Below are 22,119 nucleotides of genomic sequence, written 5' to 3'. Positions count from 1 at the left end.
AAAGTCTACATCTTCAGGTGTGTCGTGCTCCTAGCACGACATCACCAGGTGAGCAGTTCATCTCTACATCATTTATTTCTTTTGTATGTAGGTAATGCCCTATGGTTGCACCGGTTTGTATTCTATTTTTCTTCAAGTGAAACTAGACACGTGTGTAGAGAGATTAAAAACGAAACCTAACTAGGACGAGGGTTCTTGACACTTAACCTAACTAGATTTTATGTAATTTTCCCTGACGATAAACCGAACTACAGTGATGGATTCCTGATACTAAACCTAACTTTTTTTTTGGTTTTTTTTTTTACTGTTCCTTGACATGTACTAACCCTAATAGTATCTAAACTAACTTTTTTTTATTTTATAAATTTTTTTGAAAACTATTTTTGTCGTTTTATAAAGGAAAAAAAAAATCAGGGACCAAAAGATGTGGCCCTGAAGGCTGATACATTTTGAAACAGGGATAGTTACAGAGACCAGGATTAGAGGGACATGTAGGGCAATAAAATCGCGTGTCCCTTCATGTGACAATTTCGCTGCACACTCTGCATCGCTTTTGGGGGTATTTTTTTCTCTTTCAGTAGCAGGCACAGGGCGTACAAAGTGATGTTCCATGAGCCGTCGGACATCTTCTGCCTCATAGCGGTGTCTGGCGTCAGGGGACAAACAAAAAAGGTGTTCAATTATGTTCTCCAGAAATTAAAAAATATATATATTTTGCCCATTTTATTTTTCTTGTACATCACAAAGCCACTGCATGTTGCCATCTGTATAAGGTGAATGGTCACCTTTTTATACAATGCGAGCAATTATCTTTGCACCAGGTATGGCTGTAACGCCTGATCAGATAAATCCACTGCCCCCATGAATTTATTATAGTCTGTGATGCAGACCGGCTTCTCTTTATCATAAGTGGCACCACGTTCTCTCACTTTTGTGTCTGTGTGAACAGTGCTTAACATGAGCACATTCTTGCAGTCATTAAATTTTATTGCAAGGTGGCTTCCACTGCAAAGACCGCTCAATTCCCTTCTCTAGTGCTTTCTCACCAGCTCCTGTGGAAAGCCCGTTTTTGCAGATTGATCCACAAGCCCGTGTGTCAGTGGGCACGGAGGTGCTTGTAGAAGGGGACGCTGGTATAGAAGTTAACAGTGTATAACTGATAACCCTTATTTAGTAGAGGCTGCATCAAGTCATGGTTGAACTTGATGGACATTTCAACCGTACTAACTATGTAAGGCTGGGTTCACACAGAGTTTTTTGCAGGCAGAAAATCTGCCTCAAAATTCGGTTTGGAATTTTGAGGCAGATTTTGCTCTGTCTGCACGCCAATTTTTGCCGCGTTTATCGCCCGCGACCATTGTGCGCAGTGGGCAAAAAACACCACAAAATAAGCTTTCTCTGCCTCCCATTGATGTCAATGGGAGGTCAGGGACGTAAACGCCCAAAGATAGGGCATGTTGCTTCTTTTTCCCGCGAGACTGTTTTTCCGCTCGCAGGAAAAAAGAAAAAAAATGCCTCCGCCTCCCATTGAAATCAATGGGAGCCAATTTCAGCCATTTTTTTTATGCGGTTTGCGCGTCAAAAAAAAACTCTGTGTGAACTGGCCCTTAGGATGGAAAATCAATCTTCCTGAACAGTCACATCTAAGTTTTGGACATAAGACCAAAAGTCTGTAAGGCAAGTTGTAATCCACGATCCAGTGACAGTTCCATTGCTGATCAGGATGAGTGCCAGGGAGCAGAAGGACAGAGTGGAGCTGGTAGGTGCAGTATTGAGGCCAGGTGTTGCACAAGAACAAATGGGGAGATCCATCATTACCCAGTTGAATGCTCCGCACGGAGGCTGACAAATTGCCTGGGCACAGCAACTTCAGGACTCATGAAGTAGTCCGCAAAGGCAGTTCTATCACTTACCAGTACAGCACAGTTAAATGGCCTGCCAGAGACAGAGTTGACCATAGAGTCACCAAAGGCTACCTGTGTTTCCGCTTCCATGTCGGGGCTATCATAGTCCCGCACAAAGTCGTGGAGAACACAGGCAGCTTAGATGACATGACAGTGTCAAACATGGCCTCATCTAACTGCACTGCACCCCATTAAAGAGAATGGGGCTGAGCTGCCACACACAACCTGTGAAAAGGAGTGGCAATGTGTTCCTTTACATTAAAGTGAAGGGGTCATGAATTTTTTTTATTTTTTTTTTATCATATTGCTTTTAATGTAATATTTTCAAAAATTTTATTAAATTGTGTTTTCATGTTTTACTTTTTTATGTTTTCTGACTTACTTCTCTGTGGGGGCTGCCATTTTTTTTTCATCTCTGTATGGATCGATTAGCGACACATACAGAGATGGAATACGGCACATACAACCCCATAGAGAATGCGAACGGGAGCCGTTCCATTCTGAGAAGCGTACGCCGTCTGTGTGGGCACGCCGCTCCCACACAGACCAAAATGAAGCTCGTTCGCAGAGCGAAATCCGGCGCCATTTTCATGTGCACCGGAAGCCGCTGCCGGACAGTAAGATGACGACTTCCGGCCGCCGCTTCCAGCCATATGTTCAGGCACAAGGAATAGGAGCGTACACCGGCGGAGGCAGGTAATTTATGTTCGTGTGATACGGTCTGCTCAGCCCTGTATCTAATCCTCCTACACTGTGCAGTCGCTCAGAAAATGGTGGCACACAGTGAAGATTCAAACCCCTCCATCTCCTGGCACAAGCCAGAAGAAGGGAGGGGGGATTGTGTGAGGACACTAGAGGAGAGTGTGTCCACCCCAAATTTGCAGCATAAATCAATGAGGTTGCTTTACCACATTGACCATGCTGCAATTTTGGGAACTGCTCCTTCTAGTGCCCTGCACATGGAAATGTTATAATTTAGACTCTAATTTATAATATTTCCTGCCTTGTGAAAAAATGAAAACAATTAAAACTCAAATACAAATTGTTTAACTGAAAAAAATAAATAAAATTCTAGCGACACATTCCCTTTAAAACAGACGGTTATAGATCTAGTGACATATACACATTAGTCAAGTAGGTGGAGAGTTCCACAGATGTGATGTTGGCTACCTAGGCCTTAAAATATTAAGACTTATGGTGGTCAATTGCCCTAGAATGAAAATACATTGTGAACAGGTGAAACATTTTATGGAGAATTATAACTTTTTAAATCATTTGCCTCATACCATTTCAGTTTATTATCTATAGAAAAATATAGCTGCAACAACTTAGGCTATATTCAGGCAGACGTTTTTCACAACCGAGTCGCAACTGTGCGGGACCCGTTTTTACAGATCCCTCATAGATTTGAGTCTATTGAGGGATCCATGAAAACTGACAAAAATATTGCGTCCTATTTTTTCACAGGCCCTTTACACAGTCCGTTAATAAAATGGCCGTGTGAACAGCCCCATAGAAATACATGCAGCCGTGACGGCCATTAAAAAAACATCTGTCACACGAACTATTAATACGTTAGTCTGAATAAGCCATTATTGAAGCATTGTGACTGATATATATATGCGCATTAAGGTCTCACCTCAAATAAAGCCAAGTTCCTGTCGTAGAACTCACTGCCTCTGCTTGGCTCAGAGCTTCTGAAAAATGGACTACTCTCTCTGATGCTTTCATGACCTGTAAATATAAATAAAATTGAAAAATAAGAATCTTCTAATATATGCATATCCTTTATAGAAGAGGATAAAACTAAAATAGGCCGAATTCTTAAGGGGTTAAGATAAAAATTTGGGGTAAGTAACAACGTCAATATAAAAGGAATTAAACACCCCCCCCCCCCCCCCCAAACACTATTTCCTGAAAGCAGACAATCTGACAATTGGGTTTGATTAAAGGGGTTGTCCAGGCATTGGGCGATTTTTCATACAGCTGTACTATATGATCGCTGGAGGTTGACACCTGGATCCTGCACCGATCAGTTTTAATCATCAGCTGCCTCCACGCAACAGATGTTATGCAGTGGCCGGTGTCAAAAGCAGATGGCTCTGGTCACAGTATAGCGGCCGTGCCGCAGCCCTGCTCCTATTCACGGCAGCTATACGATGAATGTACGGAGCCATCTCCTTCTGGCACCAACCACTGCAAAACATTTGGTGCCCGGAGGCAGCCAGAGCAGCTGATCGGTGTCGGATCCCCAGCGATCATATACTGATGGCCTATCCTGTTGATAGTTCATCAGTATGAAAAACCACCCTGTGCCCAGACAACCCCTTTAAGAAAGTATCCCATAAAACCCCTCTGACCCGTTCCCGACCCCTTACGGTCTTTACTGGCAGGAGATGCGGATTCTGAGTGTACTGCAATGTCTTCTGACATCACGCTAAAAAAAAGTTTGTGAGCGCCTTTGCCTTTTCGAACAGCTCCTGTACTTAGAGCAGCCTCCTGAATACAGCTCGGACAGGAGGAAACGCCGATCCCAGCTTTGATTTCTGCGGTCCGGGGCCATAAAACGATTAAAGGGGACTCCCCTCTTCAATTGCGATCGGAGACCTGGGGGAGCCCCCTCTGCAGTCAGCACAGAGGACCTAGAAAGAACGCCAGGGCTGTCTGCTCAGTAAGCCGGTTGTTAGGGCACACTATGTGCTGCCCTAACAGCCACCTGTGCCATAGAGACAGTGTAATGTATTAATATACAGGAGTAGGCTAATGCATTAGAAGTATAAAATAAAGTTGTTAAAAAATAATCCCTTCATAGAATGAAAAAAAAATAAAGAAATGTCCACAACAAAAGTAATTACTGAGGCTTCTTTCCTACTACCGTTAGTATAAGTTTACCTCTCCTTCGTCAGAGAGGATCGAAAGATTAAACGGAAAGCAACGGTTCCGTTAGAATTATTATTGGATTCAATGGGAATTCTTTTGTTTCAGTTGCTTTCCGTCTATCTCCATTTGCTAGGTTCCCATATTTTTTTTTCACTGAAACAAAAGTTTTGCAGACTGCACTTTTACTTCCGTAAAAAACGCAAAAAAAAAACGGAAACCTAGTAACCAGAGACAAACAGAACGCAACTGATACAAAAAAAATTACCATTGAAATCAATGGTAATTCTAACGGAACCGTTGCTTTCCGTTTAATCTTTCGATCCGCTCTTCCTCTGACGGAAGTAAGGTAAACTGATATTAACGGTAGTGTGAACTTAGCCTAAGGCTATATTCACACAATAGTGAAAAAAAACAGCCATTAAAAACGGATCAACTGTTAGTTATTCATGGCCGTTTTGCTGTTTCCAGGACGTCTGACCGTTTTTAAATGCCGTTTGTCATCCGTTTTTTATGGGCATTAAAAAAAAAAAAAAAAAAACTAAATTTAATTTGTCAGTGTCACAGTACCCATGTAGATAGTGCTACAGTGTCCCCTGTAGATAGTGCCCATACAGTACCCATGTAGATAGCACTACACACACCCCATCCTGCACATAGCGCCACACACGCACCGCCCACAATGCACAGTGCCATACCCCCCCCCCCCCCGCACACACACATAGCGCCACCGCCACCCCTCACATACAAACACACTGCGCCGCCCCCCCCCCCCCCCACACACACACACACTGCGCCGCCACCCCCACACACACACTGCGCCGCCACCCCCACACACACACTGCGCCGCCACGCCCACACACACACACACTGCGCCGCCACCCCCACACACACACACTGCGCCACCACCCCCACACACACACACACTGCGCCGCCACCCCCACACACACACACTGCGCCACCACCCCCACACACACACACTGCGCCACCACCCCCACACACACACACTGCGCCACCACCCACACACACACACACACACTCTGCGCCGCCACCCCCACACACACACACACACACACACACTCTGCGCCGCCACACACACACTCTGCGCCGCCACCCCCCCCACACACACACACACACACACTGCGCCGCCACCCCCACACACACTGCGCCGCCACCCCCACACACACACTGCGCCGCCACACACACACACACACACTGCGCCGCCACCCCCACACACACACTGCGCCGCCACACACACACACACACACACACACACACACACAGCGCCACCCTGCCACACACACACACACTACGCCGCCACCCCACACACACAATACACATAGCTCCACCCTCCCCCACACACGCTGCACATTGCGCCACACACACTGCACGTTGCGCCACCCCACACAGTACACATTGCGCCACACAATGCACGTTGCGCCACACAATGCACGTTGCGCCACACCCCACCCTGTACATAGAGACACACACACCCCACCCTGTACATAGAGACACACCCCACCCCGTACAGAGCGACACAAACCACACCCCACCCCACAAAGAGGGACACAAACCATACCCCACACAGAGCGACACACACACACCACACCCCACCCCTCCCTGTACAGAGCGACACACACACACACCACACCCCACCCCTCCCTGTACAGAGCGACACACACACACCACACCCCACCCCTCCCTGTACAGAGCGACACACACACACCACACCCCACCCCTCCCTGTACAGAGCGACACACACACACACCCCACCCCGTACAGAGCGACACACACACACACCCCACCCCGTACAGAGCGACACACACACACACACACCCCACCCCGTACAGAGCGACACACACACACACCCCACCCCGTACAGAGCGACACACACACACACCCCACCCCGTACAGAGCGACACACACACACACCCCACCCCGTACAGAGCGACACACACACACACCCCACCCCGTACAGAGCGACACACACACACACCCCACCCCGTACAGAGCGACACACACACACACCCCACCCCGTACAGAGCGACACACACACACACCCCACCCCGTACAGAGCGACACACACACACCCCACCCCGTACAGAGCGACACACACACACCCCACCCCGCAACAGAAAATACAGACCCCCACCCTGTACATAGCGCCCCACACACACTACCCTGCACATAGCGCCATTGAGGATTCCATTCATAGAGGGAGCCACGTCACTATGCATACATGAACATTGACGTCAGGGGCTCCTCCAGGAGTGGAATCCCTGGCCAGAGCGTTGCCGATGCTCTGGCCGTGGACTCCAGCATCTCAAAGCCCCCAACGTCACTGTCCATTTATGCCGAAGGTTTGGCCGGGGATTCCGCTACTGTCCATATATGGACAGTGACATCAGGGGATCCCTCTAGGTGCGGAATCCCCGGCCAGAGGATTGCTGACGCTCCGGCTAGAGATTCTTGCATTACAAAGCCTCTAACGTCACTGTCACAGTGACGTCAAGGGCTGTTCCAAGACAGGAGTCTCCGGCCAGAGCGCTTGCGATCCTCTGGCTGGGGACTCCATAGTTGAAAGCCCTGACATCCCTGTACAGATATGGACAGTGAAGTCTTGAGTTTCCCTGGGCTCAGTGCTTAAAGTAGTGCTGTACCCGGGGAGTCCCCTTGTGAGGGCCAGGATCAGTTTTTAACGGCCATCACAAGGATTGATTTCTGAAAAATGGCCGTTGAAAAACTGATCTATTGACTTCTATAATGCCCGTCGGGACGTGAAAACAGGCAAAAATGGATCAAGTTTTTAAAGGCAAGTATTCACAGGACTTTAAAAAAACGGCCATGTGAATACACCCATAGAACTTTACTGTTCTGAAAATGGCCGTGTGACTTGTTTTTAATTGTGTGAATAAAGCCTTAGTATAAAAAATATTTTATTGCTCATGCATTACATAAAAACAGAAAGCCTACACAACCATAAATAACCTGAAAAATTTATTTAAAGGGGTTTTCCCATGAGAGATTTATGACAAATCCAGAGGACCCGCACCTATCTCCAGAACGGGGTCCCCTAAAACCCATTCAGCCACTCTGTGTTGTAACTGAATGTGGTGAATTCCGACCATGTAAAAGGTTATACGGTCGTGAGTTACGTTAACAGCATAGTTCGCTGAGTGGTAGAACTGAATGGTAGTTACGGAACCAGCGTAGGTCACATGATACGCTGCTTCCGTAACTGCCATTCACTACTACGGCAGTTACGGAAACAGCGCAGCTCAGCGAGCTACGCTGTTTACGTAACTCACGACCATATAACCTTTTCATAGTCGGAATTCACCTCATTCAATGCAACCGCAACACAGAGCGGCTGAAAGGGCTTCAGGGGGCCCCGTTCTGGAGATAGGTGTGTGTCCCATTGGTGGGACCCGCATCTGACATATCCTGTGGATATGTCATAAATGTCTGTCATGGGAAAACCCCTTTAACAGATTATTTTGCATGAAATGGTATAAAAAAAAACAAACAAAAAAAAAAACAAAACAGAAATCGCTTTTTTTCTATATTCACACTGTCATTTATTTGTAGCCCCAAACTGCACAGGAAAAAAAAAAAATTTTTTGCCTGAATAAAACAAGGCCTCATATAACCACGTCAATTAAAAAATAAAAAAAAGTTATGGCTGCTGTAAGGCAAAAACAAAAAAAAAATCTAACTGGTCATTTAAGGGGTTTTCCGACTTAATAAAAAAGTGGCCGAGGGGGAAAAAATGCAATAATAATTAAAAAAGGAAAAAAAAGAAGAAGAAGCGTTACTCACCTGACTCATCCCCAAGTGTTTCGCGCCGCTCAGTCCTCCCCGCCGCTGTTTATGGACATGGCTGCAGTGATGATGCTTGCTGCAGCCAATCACTGGTCTCATTAGGTATATGGCACAAGACCGCTGAAGCCGGTGATTGACTGAAGCGATTTTGTGGGTATAAGGGCATATCATCACTGCAGCCACGTCAACAAACAGCGGTGGGGAGGACTGGATCAGCGGCGCTGAAATATCTAGGGATTTGACAGGTGAGTAATGCTTCTCTCTTTTTTTATTTTTTATTAATTACATCCGGTCTTCCTTGGCCACTTTAACAAATAGTTGGATACCCCCATTTAAGGGATTTTTTTTAGGCCTATTAAGGGGTTAATGGGTTAAAAATAAAAGTGATGCAAATACATTTTTACATTGTTATCATCTGCAATTTTATTCAGAGTTGCCCAGTTTAGGAAAGCCGGGCGTCAACCCCTGGGCGATGTGGTTGTCACCCAAACATTGTATACACAGACAGAGGCAGCAAAACATGTTGACAGAAGAGGATACAATAACTATCGTTGTGAAGTTAGGAAAGGAGCAGGACAATATATAACAGGGACAGACACCTCAGTCGTCCCAGGCTAATATATAACAGGGACAGACGCCCGAGTCGTCCCAAGCGATTATATGACAGGGACAGACACCTGAGTCGTCCCAAGCGATTATATGACAGGGACAGACACCTCAGTCGTCCCAGGCTAATATATAACAGAGACAGACACCTCAGTCGTCCCAGGCTAATATATAAGGCTATGTTCACACGGGGTCACACGGAAACCGCGTCGCAAAACTCGGCAAAAACGGCCCGAGATCCCCTCCCATTGATTTCAATGGGAGGCGTCGGCGTCTTTTTCCCGCGAGCAGTAAGGCTATGTTCACACGGGAGTATTTTGGGGGAGGAATATCTGCCTCAAAATTCAGTTTGGAACTTTGAGGCAGATATTCCTCTCCCTGCACGCCGATTTTCGCTGCAATTATCGCGCCGTTTTTCGCCCGCGGCCATTGAGCGCCGCGGGCATAAAACGGCGAGAAATACGCTTTCTCCTGCCTCCCATTGAAGTCAATGGGAGGTCAGAGGCGGAAGCGTCCGAAGATAGGGCATGTCGCTTTTTCCTGCGAGGCAGTTTTACTGCTCGCGGGAAAAAGACGCCGACGCCTCCCATTGAAATCAATGGGAGGCGTTCTCGGGACGTTTTTGCCGAGTTTTGCGACGCGGTTTCCGCGTCAAAAAACTCGGCAAAATACCCCGTGTGAACATAGCCTAAAACTGCCTCGCGGGAAAAAGAAGCGACATGCCCTATCTTCGGGCGCTTCCGCCTCTGACCTCCCATTGACTTCAATGGGAGGCAGGAGAAAGCGTATCTCTCGCTGTTTTATGCCCGCGGCGCTCAATGGCCGCGGGCAAAAAATGGCGCGATAATGGCCGCGAAAATCGGCGCGCAGGGAGAGGAATATCTGCCTCAAAGTTCCAAACGGAATTTTGAGGCAGATATTCCTCCCCCAAAATACTCCGTGTGAACATAGCCTAACCGGGACAGACACCTCAGCCGTCCCAGGCTATTATATGACAGGGACAGACACCTGAGTCGTCCCAGGATAATATATGACAGGACAGACACCTCAGTCGTCCCAGGCTATTATATGACAGGGACAGACACCTGAGTCGTCCCAGGATAATATATGACAGGACAGACACCTCAGTCGTCCCAGGCTATTATATGACAGGACAGACACCTCAGTCGTCCCAGGCTATTATATGACAGGACAGACACCTCAGCCGCCCCAGGATAATATATGACAGGACAGACACCTCAGTCGTAAATGACATACTTGTTATCAGCTCCTTCAGACCAGGCGTGCCCTCCCCGGGTACTTGTATCACGTTCTCCTCGTACACACTCATTGCACTGGTTTACAAGCATAGAAAACCTGTAGAGTTTACTCCGCCATGTACTCACCATCAGAACTAACAGAGTCGTACACATCCTGAGCATTCTGCCCGGAGTCGTGATAATCCACGTAGTTAATTCCTTCCACCGAACAATATTCATCTTTTTGCCTCTCGGTTACCGGCACTACAGTAAAATGAGGCATTATCGGCTTCTATGATGTGAAGCTGAATGTACAAAAGCAGCCGATCCGCGCTCAACTCCACATGAATTCCTAAAGTATCGCCTCACTTCCTCCCGGAGCCTCACATATCCCTCCGGACTCCTCCCTGCTACTGCGACACGTTACACGGGGAAGCGCAAAACGGGCATTGCGTGTTTAGCCGGCGGCTACACAGATTATTTCTCAATACTCAGCTTTTTTCTTTTGCGTTATATTTGCTCTTCTACCACATGTTTTTGAGTGATGAGTTTAGAAGTTTTGTTGATAAGAGTTCTAAATAGCTTTTTTGGTTTTGTTTAATTTATATAGGGAAAATATTGTGTTCGTTTAATACCTTGTTCACACTGCGGAAAATTCATATTTCGATGTGATATCTACATGGGAATTCATGTAAATGACTTTTGTAAAAGGCCTCCTATTGTTTTCAATGGGGAACCGCCCCTCATATTAGCTGGATTTTTTCGTGGCTGATCCAACGTCATTGAATAGTGCTAATCTGCGTGCAGAAACGCCACATTTTTTTACTGCAAAACCGCAGCAGATATCCTAGTGTTCAAACAAATCCTATTTTTTCTTCAGGAAGAACCCACCGTGTGAAGAAAGCCTTAGGGTGTGTTCACATCAGCGTCGGCTTTAAGGGTATGTGCACACACACTAATTACGTCCGTAATTGACGGACGTATTTCGGCCGCAAGTACCGGACCGAACACAGTGCAGGGAGCCGGGCTCCTAGCATCATAGTTATGTACGATGCTAGGAGTCCCTGCCTCTCTGTAGGACAACTGTCCCGTACTGTAATCATGTTTTCAGTACGGGACAGTAGTTCCATGGAGAGGCAGGGACTCCTAGCATCGTACATAACTATGATGCTAGGAGCCCGGCTCCCTGCACTGAGTTCGGTCCGGTACTTGCGGCCGAAATACGTCCGTCAATTACGGACGTAATTAGTGTGTGTGCACATACCCTTACGTTTATGGGTTCCGTTTGACCTTTCCATCGGAGGAGCCAATGAACGGAAAGCCAAGCGGAAACCATAGCTTCCGTTTGCATTACCATTGATTTGGTTTCCGTTGAAATTGGTTTCCGTTTGTTTCCATTTCATAAGGTTTCTGTTTTCTATTGTTTCCACTAAAAAAACGGAAGCCTTTACGGAACGGAAACCAATTGCAACGTAAGCATTACCATCGAAATCAATGGTAATGCAAACGGAAGCTATGATTCCGTTTGGCTTTCCGTTCATTGGAAAGGTTAGAACGGGACCCATGAACGGAAGGTCGATGCTGATGTAAACAGGCCCCTTGGCCCTGTTCACAACAAACTTTCATTTATGGATGTATAAAAAATATATATAAATATGTGTGTATATATCTTAATATTAACCCCTTAAAACAGCTCTGATGCAGCAATATTTTATTGTTCTTTTTCATCATCACATTTCAAGATCCATAAGTTTTTATTTTTCTGTTGACATAGCCGCATAAGGACCTGTTTTTTGCGGGACAACAAGTTGTATGTGTTTTTTATTATATTGTTTTGGGGGGCAATCAGGAAAAAAAAAGGCAATTCCTCCATTGTTTTTTGAGTTTTGCTTTACTAGCGTTCACCATGTGGTGTAAATGACGTTAACTTGAGGGTATGTTCACACGTAGAATTTTCGGGGCGTAAACGCCTCGAAAAACACCTGAAAAAACAGAAGCTGAAATCCTCCAAACATCTGCTAATTGATTTCAATGGGAAAAACGGCGTTTCGTTCAGATGGGGAGTTTTTTTTTACGTGGTTTGAAATAACGGCTCGTAAAAAAACGCCCTGTAAAAAGAAGTGCATGTCACTTCTTGAGCCGTTTTTGGAGCCGTTTTTCATTGTGTCAATAGAAAAACAGATAAGAAAAACGCAGCAAAAATGTTTGATTCTTTACAAACGGTTGAAAACCAGAGTCTGTTTTCCCTTGAAAAACAGCTCCGTATTTTACAGCGGTTTTTACTTTAGCGTGTGGACATAGCCTCATTCTGACGTCAGTACGATAAGGGCAATACAAAATTCATAAAGGTTTTTTTGTTTTACTACTTTTGCACAATAACAATACTTTTTTATAAAAAGAAGTTTTTTTATTGTCACCATTTTGGGGTACATAAAATGTATTGTAAATCTTTAAGGGCCTGTTCACATCACTGTAGCCCTTACGTTGAGGGGTTCCGTCTGAGTTTTCCGAAGGGATAACCCGTCAACGGAAAGGCAAACGGAAACCTCAGCTTCCGTTTCCCTCACCATTGAACTCAACCTAGCTAAGGGTATGTTCACACGCTTAACAAAATACGGCTGAAAATATGGAGCTGTTTTCAAGGAAAACAGCCTCTGATTTTCAGCCATTTTTTAAGCAACTAGCTTTTTTTGCGCCTTTTTTTACATCTGTTTTTGGAGCTGTTTTTCTATTGAGTCAATGAAAAACGGCTCAAGAAGTGACATGCACTTCTTTTGACAAGGCGTCTTTTTACGCGACGTTATTTTAAAATGAGCCGTAAAATAACGCCCTCTTGGAACAGAACGCCGTATTTCCCATTGATCTCAATGGGCAGATGTTTGTAGGCGTTTTTGGGATGTTTACAGCCCGAAAAACGGCTGAAAATAGCCCGCGTGAACATATCCTCATATTTTCCGTCTGTCACCGTTGTGACAGGGTTCCGTTGTTCTTGACGGAACAAATAGCGCAGTATTGAAGCAGATCGGGCGCCACTACACAGCAGCGACCCACTGCCAATGGATGCGATCATAAAAATGTTGCGATTGCGGGAGCCGGTATACTCCTCTAGCAGCTGGGAGTCTTCTGAACGCTCCCAGCCTTGCTATAGGAAGATTGCTATTGAGACTTGCCTGTGGCAGGTCTCAATAGCAATGCACTAATTTTGCCATAGACTGCAATATTGTGATATTGGATCTATGGCAGAAGCGATCTACTGATCGCAGGTTCAAGCCCCCTAGGGGGGCTAAATAAAAGTTAAAAAAACATGTAAAAAAAAAAGTATAAAAATTCAAATCACCCCCTTTCCCTAGATCACATATAAAACTAAATAAACAATAATAAACACATTAGGTATCCCTGTGTCTGTTTTTTTGCCAATTCAACACTCAAAAATAATTGCATAAAAAGTGATTAAAATGCCCGACATTCCCCAAAATGGTATTAATAAAAAAGACATCTTTCCACATACAGAAGGACGCCTTACACAGCTCTGTACACAGAAATATAAAAAAAAGTTACAGGTGTCACTATATGGCGATGCAATTTTTTTTTATTTCTTTCAAACTTTTCCATGTTTTTAAAAGTACTAAAACATAACAAAAACTACATAAATTTAGTATCACCCTAATTGTACTAACTCGCAGAATAAACTTAACGTGTTATTTTCACCATGCATTGAATACCGTAAAAAAGAAATCCATAAGAAAATGGTGGAACTGCTTTTTTTTCCAATTCCACCCTATTCTAAATTTTTTACCAGCTTCCCAGTACATCGCACATAATATTAAATAGTACCATTAGAAAGTACAACTGGTCCTCTAAAAATTAAGCCCCATATGTGTCAACGAAAAAAATAAGTGTCTTTTTGAATGCGGGGAGGAAAAAACAAAAGCATAAAAATTCATATTAGTCCGGCCCTGAAAGGGTTAATGACCAAGCAATTTTTTTTCCTTCGTCTGATTCAAAGAGCCATAACTTTTTTATTTAATGCACGTCAAGGTGTGCAGTAACTTTGCGCAACTTGACGTGCAGTTGGGTCTGTGCTTTGACAGTTAACTGCCGCGCGGTGCTACACCGCAGCGGCGGTTAACTGGGCAGGGTGTCTGCCCTGCATTCCCTGTTGCCGATCAGCGGCCCATCGCCGCTGATTTCAGCAGTTAACCCCTTAAATGCGGTGGTCGATTGCGATCGCCGCATTTAAGGTGTTTAGCGCAGATTGCCAGCCCCCACGTGAAATCATGGGGGCTGGCGATGGTACCCATGGCAAGTGGGCGGTAAAAATTTTTTTGTTTTTTTTAGTTAAACAGTTAGTGTATAAGTGATTAAACATTGTTCTAATTTTTTTCATTTTTTCACGAGTCAGGAAATATTATAAATTAGATTCTAATTTATAACATTTCCCAGTGCTGGTCACTAGATGGAGCAATTCCCAAAATTGCAGCATGGTCATGTGGTAAAGCAACCACATTGCTTTATGCTGCAAAATTTGAGAATACACACTCGCTCTAGTGAGCTCACAGAATCCCCCCTCCTTTATCCTGGCTAGTGCCAGGAGAAAGGGGGGAATTGAACGGTCAAACCTCCTACACTGTGTGTCGCCATTTTTTGAGCCAACACACAGTGTAGTAGGTTTAGATACAGTAGTAAACACACAGTAAAACACGTACATACACAGACCTAACTTATCTGCTCCTGCCGCCGCCGCTCACTCCAGTCCGTCCGCTCCGTCTGCTCCCTACGCTCCAAGTGCAGAAGTCCGGAAGCCGCGACCGGAAGTAGTAATCTTACTGTCCGGCCGCGGCATCCGGTCCACAAGAAAATGGCGCCGGACGTCGCTCGGCCGAAAACCTTCAATTTGGACTGTGTGGGAGCGGCGCATGCGCCGTTCCCACACAGACGGCGTACAGCATAGTGGATGGAATGGGCCCCGTTCGCATTCACTATGGGGTTGTATGTGCCGTATTCCATGTCTGTATGTGTCGTTAATCGACACATACAGAGATGGAAAAAAAAATGCCAGCCCCCATGGACAAGAAAAAGTGAAAAAATAAAAAAATTTAAAACACAAACACACAAATAAATTTTTTTTATTTTTATAAAACACTAAAAGCAAATTGATATAAAAAAAAATTTTTTCGCGACACTCGTCCTTTAACCCCTTAATGACCGGGCCATTTTGCACGTTAATGACCAAGGATTATTTTTTGTTTTTTCATGGTCGCATTCCAAGAGTCGTAACTTTTTTTTTATTACGTCGACATAGCCGTATAAGGGCTTGTTTTTTGCGCGACGAGTTGTATTTTGTAATTGTACCATTTTTAGATGCATACAATATATTGATTAACTTTTATTAACTTTATTTTAGGAGAGAATTGAAAATAAGCAGCTATTCCAGAATTGATTTTCACGTTATAAACATCTGCCATTTACTATGCAGCGTAAATAACATGTTAACTTTATTCTATGGGTCGGCACAATTACGGGGATACCAAATATGTAAAGGTTTTATATGTTTTCCTATGTTTGCACAATAAAAACCCTTTTAGAAAAAAATTACTTGTTTTTGCATCGCCGCGTTCCAAGAGCCGTCATTTTTTAATTTTTCCATCGATGTGGCCGTATGTGGGCTTGATTTTTGCGGGCCAATGTGTAGTTTTCATTAGTACTATTTTGGGGTACATAGGATTTATAGATTAACTTTTATTTTATTTTTTATGGGGGGAATGGGAGAAAAAAGAGAATTTTGCCATGGTTTTTTGCGGTTTTTTTGGACGGCGTTCATCCGGCGGTTTAATTAATGTGTTCATTTTATTGGTCAAGTTGTTACGATCGCGGGGATACCATATATGTGTATGTGTTATTTGTTTTGACACTTTTACTGAATAAAACTACTTTTTGGGCAAAAAAAGTAGTTTTATTTGATTTTGACTGTAATTATTATTTTTTTTTTTTCAACAAACTTTATTTAACTGATTGACATATTTTTTTTTAGTCCCACCAGGGGACTACACTATGCGATGTGCCGATCGCATATGTAATGCTTTGGTATACTTAGTATACCAAAGCATTATTGCCTGTCAGTGTAAGGGCAGATACAGACGGACGTTGCGTTTTTGCGCGCGCAAACAACGCAGCATTTTGCGCACGCAAAAACCATTTGACAGCTGCGTGTGTCATCCGTGTATGATGCGCGGCTGCGTGATTTTCGCGCAGCCGCCATCATAGAGATGAGGCTAGTCGACGCCCGTCACTGTCCAAGGTGCTGAAAGAGCTAACTCTTTCAGCACCCTCGACAGTAAATGCCGAACACAATATCGAAAAACCTTTTGAAAAAAAAAGAAACAGTTCGTACTTACCGAGAACTTCCCGGCCGTTGCCTTGGTGACGCGTCCTTGGTGACGCGTCCTAGGTGACGCGCCTCTCGACATCGGGCCCCACCTCCCTGGATGACGCGCCAGTCCATGTGACCGCTGCAGCCTGTGCTTGGCCTGTGATTGGCTGGAGCTGTCACTTGGACTGAATTGTCATCCTGGGAGGTCAGACTGGAGGAAGAAGCCGGGAGTTATCGGTAGGTCAGAACTTTGTTTTTTTTTCTACAGGTTCATGTATATTGGGATCGGAAGTCACTGTCCATGGTGCTGAAACAGTTTAACTCTTTCAGCACCATGGACAGTGACTATCTCCTGACGTCGCGTACCGATAATTTTTTTGCCGGGTTCGGCCAAAACGAGTTCGGCCAAACCCGGTGAAGTTCGGTTCGCTTGTCCGGCTTCGCTCATCGCAAAGACACTCCGTTTGGATGTTCGGAAACAGAAAAGCACGTGGTGCTTTTCTGTTTACATTCATCCTTTTGACAGCTGGTGCTCTGTTTCAGTCGGTTCGCACGGAAGTGCTTCCGTGCAACCTGCGTGGTTTTCACGCACCCATTGACTTCAATGACTTCAAGCTCCCTCCCTCTGTCAAACACATTAAATGCCGCTGTCACTATTGACAGCGGCATTTAATGGGTTAAACTGCCGGAATCGGAGCGCGCTTCGATTCCGGCAGTTGCAGCAGGAGCCAGGCTGTGTATAACAGCCGTGCTCCTGCTGCTGATCGCGTGGGTACAGTGACAGTACCCGCGCCATCACAGGACGGATATATCCGTCCTCCTGCGCGAACTAGCAGCTGCTGAGGACGGATATATCCGTCCTTCGGCGTTAAGGAGTTAAAGGGATTTTCCCATGAGAGACATTTATGACATATCTCCAGGATATCAAGAAAAAAAGGAATTTTGAAGCAGCACTAATCCCAAGTATGATGCAGTGCACGCTGTCAAGCCAGGCAAACCCACTCCGGCACGATGTGAATTTCAAAGAAGTAGTAGGACAACAGCACACGTCTTCAAATCATTAAAGTGGTTTTATTGTCAAGACATCCACAAACGACAGGCAACGTTTCGACCCATAGTGAGTGAGGGGTCTTTGTCAAGCCTAACATCATGTCTAAAAACATCGTTAGAAATAGGTGAATACAAATGATCACATGGTCCGTTCCAACCAGTGAAAATCGTGAACCCGGTCTCCCAGGTGAAGCATACATTAGTCTTAATGACATTCTTCAATTTGTTATATAATCCTCAAAAAGTGTAAAAAAGCAACATACAATACATCTTCAATACATCATCAACAACAATATGTCAGTCACTGTTGTTGTAATAGAAAAACGAAGGAGGGAAGTTCACCACACTCCAGGTTCCAGTTACGATCCTAGAGCGCTACTGCACTTGCTCCGCAATCAGTCGTCTCTGCTGCACAAATAGAAACCAGCATTTGATCAAAAAGAATCACAATCGGATATACGTAGATATAATAATATCCTCAATCATGGCAAGAATCCATCGAAATGTAGCTATATGTCTAAGCAACTTGAGGCAAACTCAATTCGGTTGTTATGGACGCCTTCACTAGGTGACGATAAGTCACGTGTGACTAGGTCTCTCTGAAGAATCAGAACAAAAGGGGAAAGAGGTCAGGTTATTACTACTTCATAATATAGATCACAAAGTGATAATAATATTATCAAATAATCTATTGTGTTAAATCGCCTACATAAATTAGATCACTGAAGTGACCAAAAAACCTTTTTGGGGAATGCTCGTAATATCTGTCCGACGATATACATCAGACAATTATACCGCAAAGGAAACACAAGATTATAGAATGATGATCAATCATCCTCTGTGACCTCCCTATAAGGGTCCCTCTAACCTCAAAAACAATGCACAAAAAACTCCCGATGGATGAAAACATGAGAGGAGCCATTATGATCTTCATTCTGGTCATATATCCGCTGGTGTGTGGTGAATAAGCCTCCATCAAAAATATTCTTAAACTGTAAGAAATATTCAGAACATGTTTAAAAAGACATCATGAAAACAAGAAGATGAAAAATAGATGCAATGAAATTTATCCAAGAAATCACCCATCATGTGTACATTGTTAATAAAAAATGTTAAAAACAGCAATGGGATCTCAGAGTCCAGGTATTATCTTATATTCTAGATTCAAGCCTTTGGGGTATAGGGAATCTAATTCAAAGATCCAATGTAATTCCTTCTTTTTCAATAGCTTCTGTCTGTCCCCTCCCCTCCTGAGTATCGGGACACAATCTATTGCCCTAAATCTCAATTGATTTAACTGATGTTTTTCTCAATAAAATGCCTCGGTAATGGAAGTTCCATCATTTTCTTCCTGATTGTACTCTTATGCTTATTAATTCTCAATTTGATAGGCATAGTCGTCTCTCCTATGTAAATTAATGAACAGGGACATGTGATCATATACACAACTAAATCTGAATTGCACGTAAACCTATGTCCAATATTGAAGATCTTCCCAGTATATGGGTGCTGAAATTTATTCCCTTTCAAATATACAATTCAAACACGGAAAATTTCCATTTTTGGGGGGGCAAAGTAGTTCTTGTGTGTTTTTCTTCCTGCTTCCCACGTCTGACTTAACCAATGTATCTGTGATATTCTTAGTCCTCCGATATGACATAATAGGTTGTATTCTCAACATGTCAATCTCATTATGCCCCTTCGACACTATTGGCCAATTCTTACCCAGAATATTGCCTATGCGACCACTCAAATTGCCAAAGGTTGAGATGAACGGTATACGTTTAGCTTGTGTACTCTTGATTTTGGACTCCAAACTATTGTCTAGTCTATCCTTATGTTTCTGCACAAGATTCCTAGGATAACCTCTCCTCTTAAATTTATTGCACATCTGAGTCAACCTAATTTGTTTTTGTGTGTTGTCTGACACAATTCTATCTACTCTTAGCAGTTGACTCCATGGTAAACACTCAATCATGTGTCTAGGATGGTTACTGCTATATAAGAGGAGATTATTTCTGTCTGTGGGTTTCACAAATAAATCTGTGGAGAATACTCCATCTTTCCATTGTACCAATGTGTCCAAAAATTGTAACTCTCGATCAGAGCAAAACATGGTGAATTGAAGAGCTGGAATATGAGTGTTAAGTTCCAACATGAATTGATCTAGACACAACCTATCACCCTCCCATATGACAAAAATGTCATCAATAAATCTCCACCAGCAGCGGATGTGGCCCATGTGTGGGGAGGTTTAGACATGCTCCTCCTCAAAGGTGGACATGAAGATGTTCGCATACTTTGGGGCCACATTGGACCCCGTCCCCCTTAGCTGTAGATAGAACTGGTCACCAAAGAGGAAATAATTCCTTCCTAGTACCAGCTCCAGCAGCTGGAGGATGAAGCGTCTACACCCTGCGTCACATCCGGTGCTGGCGAGACATTTCTCTATTGCCCTTAAACCTCTGTTGTGTTCAATGCTAGTATACAAGGATATAATATCAAATGATACAAGTAATATGGGACCTCTAGCCTCAATGTGCTGTAATTTATTCAAAAAATTTGTTGTGTCTTTGATATAAGACGAGGCCTTCAAAACATGTTCTCTCAGGACTTTATCCAGAAAAATTGCGATATTGTTAAAAATTGAACCTCTCCCCGACACAATTGGTCTACCCGGGGGGCATGCAAATTTTTATGAATCTTAGGCAGTGTATATAATATTGGAGTGATTGGTTCCTCCACCTTCAGAAACTTCCCTAGTTGTTGGTCAATAATACCTTGTTCCACTGCAACATCAATAATCCCTTTAATCTCTTTCAGTAACTCTGACTTAGGGTCTCTAGGTAGCAATTGATATATCTCACTATCTGCCAGTTGACTATAGATCTTAGATTCATATTTAATGCTATCCAAAATTACCGTAGCCCCACCTTTGTCGGCCTGCTTTATAGTAATCTCCTTATTACTCATAAGTTCCTTCAAAGCCTTCCTTTCCTTATTTGTAAGATTCGAATTAATCCTTGTATCATGAATGGTGCTCTCTTTCAATATCCTAATCTCATCTAGCACAATCTTGGAGAATGTGTCAATGACTGGGCTAGAGGGAGGCATATATGTACTAGTTGGTCTAAGACCTAATTTGTTAGACTGAAACATACAATTGGAATCAATTTTATCACAGACAGCATCATTTTCTTTAGAAAACATTATTTTAAGGTTCAGACGTCTAAAAAAAACTTTTTAGGTCAAGATCTAATTGGAACCAATCAACATTAGTATCAAGACAAAATGAGAGACCCTTCTGTAACACTTGTAGTTGGTCATTCGTAAGATCTATAGACGAAATATTTACCACTATGTTTTCGTTCTTGGAGGATTCCTCCTCATTGGGGATCTCGATCTCGAACGGAATCGGCCTCTTGCGTTGCCGTTGATGCTTCCGTCTACCCCTCCTAGACCGTTCATGTTTCCAAGTGGACCTTTGTCTAAAAAAGGTACATGATTGGCGTCATCGGTTGAATCAGAATCACCTGTGGTGTATAGAAGATTGCCACTCCACAATTTCCTTGGTTTTCTCAGTCTCTGGGAAGGGCCATATGTGTTGATGTTTTGCCAATTGTACATTTTTCCATTTCGATAGTGTAATGATGGTAATTGGGAAACAGACAAGTGAGCCCTATTCTACCCGCCACTCAGTCCCTGCCTACTTGCAACGACCCGCCCTAGGCGACGGGGTACAACTGGGCGACGGTCCCTACACTCAATAAGTGCACGACAGACAAACAGACAAGGGAACACAGAACCTAAGGGAAACGGGGCGGTTGCCCACGGCAACACCGTGAGCAACAAGAGTAGTAAACGAGCCGAGTCAAACCAGGAGAGTACAAGGTGCCAAACGCAGAGCAGGAGAGTAGTCAGCAAGCCAGGGTCAATACGAAGAAGGGACAAATAGTTCAAGAAGCTGCAGCAGGGCCAGGAAACCAACAGAGAAAAATCACAAGCAAGGAGGAACAGGAAAGGCAGGTATTCATAGACAGAGGGCGGGAGCTAGCTCCGTCTGGCCAGGCTGTGATAGGCTCTCCCACTCCTAAGCCTGCCATCCTGAGTGGTGGAAGATGGAGTCAGTCTCACAGACATAGAAGCAGGTGCAGACTGATTACCTATGGGCGTTGATACAGAAGCTGTGCCTGGCAGATCCTTTACAGTACCCCCCCTTTTATGAGGGGCCACCGGACCCTTTCTAAGTGCA

At 44.2% G+C, this 22,119-nt stretch overlaps 1 protein-coding gene across 1 annotated transcript in view; it reads right to left on the bottom strand.

The window, feature by feature from the left end:
* The window catches only part of SLC12A4 (solute carrier family 12 member 4), a 111,567-nt gene extending 100,755 nt beyond the window's left edge, over positions 1–10,812 (bottom strand). Inside the window, exons 1-2 of the mRNA XM_075836908.1 lie at positions 10,595–10,812; positions 3,544–3,638 (exon numbers count right to left, since the gene is read on the bottom strand). Of these exons, the coding sequence (XP_075693023.1) occupies positions 3,544–3,638; positions 10,595–10,730 (231 nt within the window). The 5' untranslated portion in view covers positions 10,731–10,812. The remainder of the gene's footprint in view (positions 1–3,543; positions 3,639–10,594) is intronic.
* Between the last annotated feature and the right edge of the window lie 11,307 nt (positions 10,813–22,119).

This window comes from Rhinoderma darwinii, chromosome 9, assembly GCF_050947455.1.
Source record: "Rhinoderma darwinii isolate aRhiDar2 chromosome 9, aRhiDar2.hap1, whole genome shotgun sequence".
In the NCBI taxonomy this organism is placed as follows: Eukaryota; Metazoa; Chordata; class Amphibia; order Anura; family Rhinodermatidae; genus Rhinoderma; species Rhinoderma darwinii.
Note: the sequence above shows the minus strand (reverse complement) of the source record. Positions and strands in the feature narration are given on the sequence as shown.